The following is a 10520-nucleotide window of genomic DNA, read 5'->3' on the forward strand; positions in this document are numbered from 1 at the left end:
GGTCACCCTTTTTGTGCCACGTGCTGAGCATCTCCTTCAGCAGGGACAAGCAGTGGCTGCTTTTCCCCTTGTGCTGCTCAGACAGGTCAGGAGATGGTCCAAGTGTCCCTCCCTGCTTGGCTGCTGTGGGCTTTGACTGAGCCAGCCCAGCCAGCAGCACTCACTCTGCCTGCACGTTTTTCCCTTTATAGCTCAGCCTTATCTCAAGGTCTCCAGCCTTGCAGCCAGTGCTGTGTTTGCCTTGCAGCACCTGCCTGCCAGCCGGTGCCTTCCCACCCATCTCCCTCCCATTCCTGGGATTCAGGGGGGCCTGGGAGCCCTCAGGGTGGGGGGCACCCAAGTCAGCCCCAGTGCTGCCAGTGCCAGGGGAGTGGGGGCTGCGAGTAACAGGGGAAGTTGCTCAGTGCAGGACGGTGTGAGAGAGACTCAGGAGCATTTGTCCCATCAACTTTTGCTTCCCTATCAGCCTCACTGCTGGGGCAGGGTTGGGGGTTATACTGAACTGGGGAGCAGGGCACAGTCCCAGCCTGGTCCCAGCTGCCAGCACTGGTGCTGGCTGAATGGCTGAGCCTCCATGCCCTGCCCTGTCCAGGCACCATCAGCTCCTCCAGCCGCAGAGAGTGCCAAACTTCATCCAAACTGAGATGCTGTTAAAAATAGATCAGTCGTGAACTACGTTTCTTCTCCTTGGTTCCTGGCCCAAGAACTCATTCCTCTCTCTGGGCTGGCTTTGAAGGGATCTGGAGGCTGTGAGATGCAGGCTGTGTTGCCAGCCTGCCATTGGAGGGAGGCTTGGAGAGAGCTGCAGAAATATTAGAGGTGCCATAGCTGTCCCAGAATATTTACTGGTTAGTGAGCTTTCTCCCAGAAAAAAAAAAGAAAAAAAAAAAAAGAAAGAAAAAAGCATTACTGGAGAAAGAATTTGCTAAATAAATGGTGAAACCAAGCAGGAACAGGAGGGGCTGTTTGCTCCTCCACTTGGTGATCTTGTGACTGGGCACAGGCACCCAAGCCACCAGTGGGCCACAAAGCGGTCCTTGCCGCTGCCCCATGACTTCCTAGAAACCACCACCTCCCCTCAGCCCTGCAGAAACCATCCCACCAGAAACAGTCCCCTCCTCTGCCTGGCTCTGTGGGGAGCTCTGGACTCCTGTGGACCTGTGGAGCTCCCGTGTCCCAGCTGCCCAGGTGCTCATGCTGCCTGGGGAAAGGCAGTCTGTTTCACTTTGAGACTGATGTTCTGGATCTCAGCTTCCTCTTCTAGCCCTTTTGGGTCCTATTTCATCAGCATAATTTTTTGGGGTGTGAACATTGAGTCTGCAGAGAATTTTAAGATGCAGCTGTGAAAGCTGTTATCAGCATCACTGCTATCAATACGGGAGGGTCAGGGCTGTATGTAACCACTGAGCAATGAGATGGCAATCCCAGTGATGAATTACAACTGACACCTCCTGGGGCTAAATAAATATCAGCTGATAACGACCAATAAAATGAATTTCTGTGTACTTTTTTAAAAGAGCCCCTCTGGTATCTGTGCCCAGTCACAGTGCTGCACGTCTCCCAGGGGAAGCCACATTAACTGTGGCATTTCCCCTCCTGCCCCAAGCACCTTGGGTTCCCAGTGAGAAGAGGAATAAAAAAACCCAACAAATAAATCCTTGGCCTTGCAGGAGCCAGGCAAGGGAAAGGCAAGACAAGACAACAGCAACAATGGCAGGGTAGGAGACAAGTGAGAAGCTGAGGTTTTGGGTCTAAATACCTTTCCCCCAAGTATCTCACCTCAGCCCTGTGAAAAAGAACTGTTGGAGTGTAGCTCATGCCTTGGAAAAGCCATCAGGACAACAGGCTGGCAGAGCTTCACCCAGCACCCTGCCCTTACACCCTGTGCCTGCCCAGACTTCTGCCCTTCCAAGGTAGTTTGGAAAAAGGCAGAGAATACATTTATGGACCTGCATGGAAAAATGATCTTTGCCAGTGACTTTGAGGAGGTCCTGTCTGTGCTGGTGTTTCATCTGTGGGGCTTCTCTTCCCAGCACATTGCCATGTGGAGGGAGTGCCAGGGGTCTGAGGATCCCATCCCTGCTGTCCCACTCCCTGGCTGGCTGCAGGGAGCAGCTGCACTGCCAGTGAAACAGAATTTGGCTGCACATCCGACCCGCCTGGTGTGCAAGTGAAAAGAAGGTTTGTCCCATGGCCAGCTCCACACAGAGCTAAAAATCAGACCCTTTGGCAGGTGGTTGCTACTGTAATGAAATTTAGCTGTGCTGAGCCTGCCAGTCCTCGAGTGGGAAAAGTCCCATGTGGGTTCAGAGATGTTTGGGGATGGATCTGTCATGACTGCAGCTGCTCAGGGGTTTTGTCACTGCCTGGGGACACCCACCACAGGTGAGCATGGCCCTGTGGCTCAGCCCCCCCTCCGCACTGATTGCAATGCTTTCTTCTCCCTGCAGCGAGTGCCCCCAGACCTGAAGCTGTGTGGTCCCACAGAGCCATGATGAAGCTCCTGCCCATTGTCCCTCTCCTCCTGCTTCTCCTGACGACAATGGAAGCCAAACCAAAACCTTCAGGTGAGCTCTACCTGGTGGGAACTGCCTGCAAGAGAGGGAAGTGAGTCTGTCAGGGTGGTGAAACCTTTGGAGGGTGGCTTGCTGCTTGAGGTGGAGGGACCTGATGCTTCTTCTTCAGTGGCATCCCCAGGACGATGGAGGATCCCCCCGGGGTGTGAGACCTGTCCTTCCTGAGGGGAGCAGGAACCTGACCCTGCCCCCAGCACCATGGGTTTAGTGCCATTTGCTCCAGGAACATCCTCAGCCTTGGCACAGCCCAACTCAGGGCTTGTCACCCCTCTGTCCTCAGGCTTCAGTCTCATTGGGAGGTGTGAGGGGAACTCCCTACTTACAGGGGTGTCCTCATGGAGGGGAAAAAGGAAACTCAGAGGCATCGGCCTCTCTCCTCCCTGGGCAGAGGGAGATAAATCCATTCCAGTTTAAAAACAATGAAGACACTGAATGGAGGACAGAGCCAGATATGTTTCTGAGACCCTCAGAGCAGTTGAAATGACAGCCTGGGCCTGGGCATCATCCCATGAGGACTCAAAGTGTTTGCTTCCCATTAGGGCCAAATTCTCCCAGGCTTGGGGACATGCAAGCCAAGCAAAATATGATAATTGGCATTTCACTTGCTAAACACTCTCCTGGTGTGCACTGGAAGTAGCACCCATATGTCCAAGAGAGGTTGTTTGGCTCAGTTCCTGCCATATGTGTGCCCTTAGCTGCACTTTTCACTCCCTCATTTTCCTCTCTTAAACAAAAAAAAACAACCCAAAAGCCACACAAACCAAACCAAAACAACAAAACAAGGCCTGTCTTTAGGTAAAAACTGGCAAAATGCAGTACAAACCAGAGGAAGCTGGAGCTTCAGGGGGAACAGAAGAATTGCCCAAAGCAGTATTAGTGGAGAAGCCCCTGCAGTGCAGAGGTCTGAGCAGGAGCTGCAGCTTGTAGAGGGCAGCATGGGGATGTTCTACACTTTAATGCTCCAGTTTACTGTAGAGGTGAAGACACCACAGCCTAAACCTGTACCTAAACCTTGCCAGGGCACGTGCCTACAGACAGAAACATTTCCGTAGCTCCTGGGTCCATCGGCTGTGGAAATGCAGGGAGCAGGAGCTGGTGTCATCCCCAGTGGGATGTCTCAGCTCCCAGCCCTCATCCCCACAGGCAGTTGTGAGGCTGAGCCATCTTTTTGTCCCCTTCCAGCCCTGAAGTGCAGGACAGGGCCCCTGGACATTGTCTTTGTGATCGACAGCTCCCGCAGCGTGCGTCCCTTTGAGTTCGAGACCATGCGGCGGTTCATGGTGGACATCATCAACAACCTGGACCTGGGCCCCAACGCCACACGGGTGGGGGTGATCCAGTACTCCAGCCAAGTGCAGAACATCTTCTCCCTCAAGACTTTCTTCACGCGGGTGGACATGGAGAAGGCCATCAACAGCATCATCCCTCTGGCCCAGGGCACCATGACGGGGCTGGCCATCCAGTACGTCATGAACGTGGCCTTCACCACTCAAGAGGGTGCCCGCCCTCTACACAAGAAGATCCCCGCATCGCCATCATCGTGACAGATGGACGGCCCCAGGACCACGTCACTGAGGTGGCCGCCCAGGCCCGGAATGCTGGCATTGAGATCTATGCTGTGGGCATCCAACGGGCTGACATGAACTCGCTGCGGGCCATGGCTTCGCCACCACTGGAGGAGCATGTTTTCCTGGTGGAGTCCTTTGAGCTCATCCAGCAGTTTGGGAAGCAGTTCCAGGACAAGCTCTGCGGTGGGTGAGAGCTGTGGTTCTGGGTGGCTGGTGGCCCTGGTGCCTGCTCTTCTCCCAGGCTAGGAGATGACCTTCAGGGGGGTGTTTGGGGTGGCTGCCAAGAAGCAGCTTGGACAGAGGAACAACCTCCTCTGACAGGATGCTTTTCCTCTGCTGGGGTGAGATCAGGAAAACTTTGGAAGCATTTCAAGCAGGTGCTTTTCTTCACCCCATGCCCTGCAGCTTTTCTCCATGCCAGGGCATTGTAGAAGCAGTAGTGAGAGAATCACAAAGCAGGAAATGTGAAGCCAGTTTCCCTGGCTGTGATGGGGGACAGGTGACAATCTGGAAGGGTTTCCTCCTCTGTAGACATGAGCATGGCATTTGCTGCACGCACATTTGTCTTTAGTTACCCTGGTGCTGCTCTGGAGCATTTGGGAGGCTGGTTGCAATGTCTGTGCTGGCACGGGTTAGGACTTGCAGGCTGGGACCTGTCTGTCCTCTCCATTGCTGGCAGGCTTTTCTGGAGACCTGGCACTGCAGTGGGCTGGCAAGAACCTTGCTCATGTGCTTCAGCATCTGTGAAAGAGAAAAAAAGAAGGCAGCTGCAGTCTCTTCTAGGCAGCCTGGGGCACGTCCTGCAGGGCTTCATCAGTGCTGTGGTGTGGCCCTGCTTGCCAGGCTGGAGGTTCAGGGCTGACCATCTATTGCCCCAGGACCCTGGTGTGGTCCTGATGCTGTTGCATCCAGCACCCATCCCATCACCTGTCCTGCCCTGATCCCTTGCTTCCCCACCAGCTCTGCGGGCTCCTGGCAGCACAGATACAGACCTGGCTCCTTCAGCGTGGGGCTCCAGCTTTTTCTTATTCAGTTCAAGCTATTAACACCTTAATATCCAATTAAATATCCAGTGCTGATTTAGTGCCCAGGCAGATCTGAAAGCTGAGGGCTTCAAAAATTCTGCCCCATGGCTGTGTCTGCACTGGGATCAGTGGGAGGAGTTCTGGGGCTGGAAGGGCCAGGGTTGTTCTTGTCATCCTGGGGCTTCAGCCATGGGGACAGGGCACATTCCAGAGCTAGGGTCCCGTGCATCCAGTGTGCCTGTGGGAAGCACTGATGCCCTTTTGTCTCACAGGGGTGGACATGTGCTGGAGCAGGAGCACGGCTGCCAGCACAGCTGCATCACTACCCCTGGCTCCTTCTACTGTGAATGCAACCCAGGCTTACAGGCTCAACGTGGACGGAAAAGACCTGTTCCTGTAAAAACCCTTTTTTTGTATATCCTTAACACTCATAGGGGACTTGTAGTTACAGGTCTCATGGAGCAGCAGCACAGCAGAGGACCCCAGTGATACCAGCATGCTCTGCTCACTGGGTCTGCTGGCTCCTGGGTCATGTAGTGCTGCAGGCATTCAGCAGTGCTAAATCCTGGTCACCTCTCTGGGGTGGGACACTCGGAGCTCATGTGGGTGACTGTCAGTCACTCAGGGGGTCTCCAGGCAGTGGGTAGCAGGGCATGCAGGTCCCAGCCCCAGTGCACTGTGGTTTGGCTTTGGATGTTTCTCTGTACTGGTTGGCCACCACCCAGGACTTTCCTCCTTGGTGCTGGGCCGCTGCTTTGAAGCCCTGGAGCAGCCCCTGCTCGGCAGCCCCAGGGAGCCTGGGCCAGGAGGGTGATTGATGGGTGTCCTGTCACCCCGCAGCCATCGATGCCCTGCGCAGAGGGGCGGCCACAGCTGCCAGCACCACTGTGTCAGCACCCCTGGGTCCCTACCTGTGCCGCTGCGTCCCTGGTACCACCTCAACCAGGACAAGAGGACCTGCACCCGTAAGTGTCCCTCTCCTTCCCTGACCTTCTTCTTTGCTCTCATAGAGTCATGAATTTTCAGTGTTGAAAGGGACTTTAGATCATCCAGTTCCCACCCCCCTGCCATGGGCAGGGACACCTCCCACTGGATCAGGTTGCTCAGAGCCCTGTCCAGCCTGGCCTTAAAAACCTCCCAGGGATGGGGCTTCTACCACCTCTCTCTACCTCTTCCAGTACTTCACCACCCTCCTGGTGAAGAACCTTCTTCCTAATATCCCATCTAAATCTACCCTCCTCTATTTGAATCATTCCCCCTAGTCCTTCACTACCTGACATCTAAAATGCCCCTCCCGCTTCTCGTAGCCCCGTTCAGATACTAGAAGCTGCAATAAGGTCCCCTCAGAGCCTTCTCTCTCCAGAATGAATAACCCAACTCTCCCAGTCTGTCTTCACAGGAAGAGGTGCTCCAGCCTCTGATCATCCTTGTGGGCTTCTCTGTACCACCTCCACAGCACATCCATGTCTTTCTTGCACTAGGGGCTCCAGAACTGGATGCAGTACTCCCAGGTGGGGTCTCATGAGAGCAGAAGTAGAGGGGGAGAATCACTTCCTTAACCTGCTGGCCATGCTTCCCCTGATGCAGCCAAGGATCCCGTTGGCCTTATGGGCTGCAGGTGTACACTGACAGCTCTGTTGAACGTCTCACTCACCAGCACTCTCAAGTCCTTTTCCTCAGGGTGAAAAGGACAGTTTCTCCCTCTCCCTCTCTACCTCTTCTCCTTCCCTTCGCCCACCCCTCTCCTCTCTCACCAGTGACTGATTACTGCAGCTTTTGGCAACCACAGCTGCCAGCACGAGTGTGTGAGCATCCCCCATGGCACTACACTGCGCTGCCACCTGGCTTCCAGGCTGCAGCCCGATGGCAGGTCCTGCAGGGTATTTCCTGTACACATCCCCTTTCTGTCCTTCCCGGTCCCCAGGGGAGGAACAGCTCTTCCCGGACACCCCTGCCTGGATAGGTGTAACTTGAGCCCTTGCTTGCCTTCCAGTCACCGACCTCTGCAACCGGGGTGGATCACGCTGCGAGTTCAAGTGGTGGTGAGCCACAGAGGGGGTCCTACCACTGCCGTGTGCCCAAGGGCCCGCACCTCCAGGCTGATGGCAAGACCTGCAGCAGTGAGTACCAGGACATGGCTGTCCCCTCAACTGGGCTCTGTGCTGAAACTAAGCGTGCGGGGTATCACTGGGATTTTGAGCTGGGGTTGGGTGAGGATGGAGAGCTGGTTGGCCTTAGGGGAGCCCCCAGCTGCCTGGGGGTAGATGTGGGCACACATCCTCACAATCATGGCCCAGAAAGATGCAACAGGAGCTTTGAGGAGAGGTTGAGGAAAAGGTGACACTGAGGTGGCAGTGGAGGTTTTTGGGCTGAGACACCCAGGCAAGCTTTGCCCCGCTTCCCAGCATCACCCTGGCTGCAGGTCCAGAGGATTCACATGGTGCCCCAGCCCTTGTCATCTTCACCTTGGCCATGCCCATGGCCTGGCTGCTCCTTTCTCACCTTCCTCCTGTGCTTACAGGCTGTGGGGCGGGCATGTTGACCTGGTGATGGTGATTGATGGCTCCAAGAGCGTCCGTCCCAAAACTTTGAGCTGGTTGAAGCAGTTTGTGAACCGCATCGTGGACCTGCTGGAGGTGTCCCCCACGGCAACACGGGTGGGGCTGGTGCCAGTACTCCAGCCGCGTCCGCACCGAGTTCCCCTCAACAATACCACAGCGCAGATGAGATCAAGAAGGCAGTGATGGAAGTGGAAGTACATGGAGAAAGGCACCATGACAGGCTTGCCTCAAGCACATGGTGGAGCACAGTTTCTCTGAGCTGGAAGGTGCCAGGCCTCTCTCCCACAACGTGCCCAGGATCGGGCTCGTCTTCACAGATGGACGCTCCCAGGATGATATCTCCGAATGGCCAGGAGAGCAAAGGAGTCAGGTGTGAGAGGGCTGGGGAAACTCCAAATTGCAAATCTGGGGAGGGTTCTTGGGGTGGCTATCTCTGGGGCGAGGCTGGAGCATCATCTGGGTCCACAGTGCCTCTGCTGTGGTCACAGGTGCTCTGAGCAGTGTCCTTTGTAGCATCCTGCACTGTGGCCATAGGTACCATGCTCCTGCTCTCCTTCCCAAATCCCTGCTGTGTACTGGGGAAGCCTGGGGGAAATCCTGCCTCCTCAGCTTTGCTCCCCTTGGGCTCAGGGCTGTTTGGGCCAGGTGGCTGTCACAGTGCTCAGGGGTCTGTCCTTGCCATGCAGGGATCATCATGTTCGCTGTGGGTGTGGGCAAAGCTGTGGAAGAGGAGCTGAGAGCCATCGCCTCTGAGCCGGTGGAAGCAGCACTTCTCCTACTGCACAGCACTTCACCACCATGACCCACCTTGTGGAGAACTTCAAGTTGAACATCTGCCCAGGTAGGTGCCCCCAGCTCTGATTGTGCCAGGGGCTCAGCCTAAGCTGAGAGGGAGACCTCCACCGCACAGGAATGCTCTGTGTGGTCTATCACCCTGTGTCCCTGTGTCTCATGCCCCAGGACCAAGCTGGGGTTGATGTGAGCCAAGGGTGGACTCTGGTCTCATTAGGCTGCTGTGGGTCTAGAGGTAGGAATTTTGGCAGAGGAGGAGGTGGAGCTGCATGGGGTTAATGTAAAAGGGATGGTGTGTGAGCAGCTACTGTGGTGCACAGGCAGAGTCTGAGGTCTCACCCTTCCCTGGGGGATGCTGCCCAAGCTCCAAGGGTATCCCATCTCCTCATCCAGACTTGCACTTCTGCTGGTGCCATGTGAAGGAGGACTGCACTGGGTTCCTATGGGGTTCTTCCTGCCCTGGGGGTAGCTAGGGTTCCCCAGTGCTCTTGGACCCCCAGAGACTCCCTTGAGGCTGCAGATGTGGGGTCACCTCCCCTCCATCATATGCCACTTGGGCTTATAGGCAAATCAAAGCTCAATGCTGGTTTTCCTCAGCATACTGGGACCCTAATGCACAGCAGCTCTGTGGGATGCCCTGGTGGGATGCCTTTGCAGCGAGCTCGCTGGACTTGCAGGGATGCAAATGCAAAAGGAACAAGGCTGGAAAAGAGGGGAAAACGTGAAAGCCCTGAAGCTTGGGTCCAGCCCTGGCAGATGTCTGCAGGAACAAGGGACTCACGTTGTGGTGGGAGCAGGGGAGAGCAGGGCACCCTGGGGCCGTGGCTCTGACTGTACCAAACTTTGTGGTCACAGAGGAGGGCAAAGGGAAGACAGAGATACGCAGCCCATGTGAGTGCGAGGCACTGGTGCAGTTCCAGACGAACACCGTGGCCATCCTGCAGAGCCTGACTGAGGAAAAATATCCTTTGGGGTGATGCCTGGGCTGTCTGGGTACAGAGCTGCCCTGGGACAGACCATACGCAGGGACAGAGGGATGAGGAAATGGGACTGGGGGAGATTTTGGGTTCCTGCAGGGAAGAAGCACCTGTCCTTCCAGCTCATGCTTTTTCTTAACATGTTCACTTGCTCAGATGACAGCCCGACTTGAAACCTGGAACAGCAGATTGCCAACCAGAAGTGATCCTTGCAAAGGGCTGCAGCACTCAGATGGGGCACAGGGATGGACAGTAGCTACATGGCATTGTTATTGCTAGCGTTATTCTAAAGCATCAGTGTTTGTTCTTGTATCAAAAAATCCCCAGGGGGACACAGAGTGTATTTTAAAACCCCAGAATCCTAAAAAAACCCAAACCAACAAAAAAAAAGAACTTGAGCAAATCCCCCTGCTGTGAAGCTAAGGGTTCAGCCATCACTGTTGCCTCATTTCTCTGAGCTGGAAGGTCTGGGATGAGGTGGGATATTCGTGTGGCCAAGGAGAGGTGACACCTGGCTTTTTACTGAAGTGGCTGGGATGAACCAGCCTCAGCACAGCCCCCCACCCCAGCAAGCTGCTTTGCAAGAAGAAAAAAACCTAACAATTCTCACAACCTGAGAGCTTCTGCTGGCTCAGCATCTGCTGCCCAGTGGTGGGGCAGGGAGAGCAGACACCATGGACAGGGAACAGGCATTTGTGCTGCCCAGCTCTGCATGGTGCCCAAGGGTGCACCCGTGGGAAAGCAGGTGGCAGGAATCGCAGAGCCTTTGCCTCATTTTGATGAATCGTATGGGAATTGGTCATTATCTTGTTATTTTGTTTGATTTTTTTGTTTTGTTTTCTTTTTTATATCAACATAGAAAAATGGCAATAATTCTTTATATAATTCTACATGTGTGTAATATATATATATATTTCCTTTGAGAGCAGGGTAGTGCTATTTTTAAATACTTCTTTTTATAAATGGAAATTTCTGTCCTGGTAATAAACCCCTGATGATTTGTATGACACAAACCTTCTTG

At 54.5% G+C, this 10520-nt stretch overlaps 1 protein-coding gene across 1 annotated transcript; it reads left to right on the top strand.

The window, feature by feature from the left end:
- Positions 1 to 2491: 2491 nt before the first annotated feature.
- MATN4 (matrilin 4) lies at positions 2492 to 9705 on the top strand. The gene is given in 22 exon segments (XM_030463339.1): positions 2492 to 2567; positions 3759 to 4094; positions 4097 to 4327; positions 5442 to 5453; positions 5456 to 5529; positions 5531 to 5565; positions 6010 to 6134; positions 6927 to 6943; positions 6945 to 7049; positions 7163 to 7350; positions 7691 to 7838; positions 7840 to 7871; positions 7873 to 7924; positions 7926 to 7954; positions 7956 to 8077; positions 8080 to 8100; positions 8417 to 8493; positions 8495 to 8509; positions 8511 to 8571; positions 9378 to 9482; positions 9648 to 9671; positions 9674 to 9705. Coding segments are annotated over 22 exon segments (1917 nt in total).
- Positions 9706 to 10520: the final 815 nt, after the last annotated feature.

Source organism: Calypte anna, chromosome 20 (genome assembly GCF_003957555.1).
Source record: "Calypte anna isolate BGI_N300 chromosome 20, bCalAnn1_v1.p, whole genome shotgun sequence".
NCBI lineage: Eukaryota > Metazoa > Chordata > Aves > Apodiformes > Trochilidae > Calypte > Calypte anna.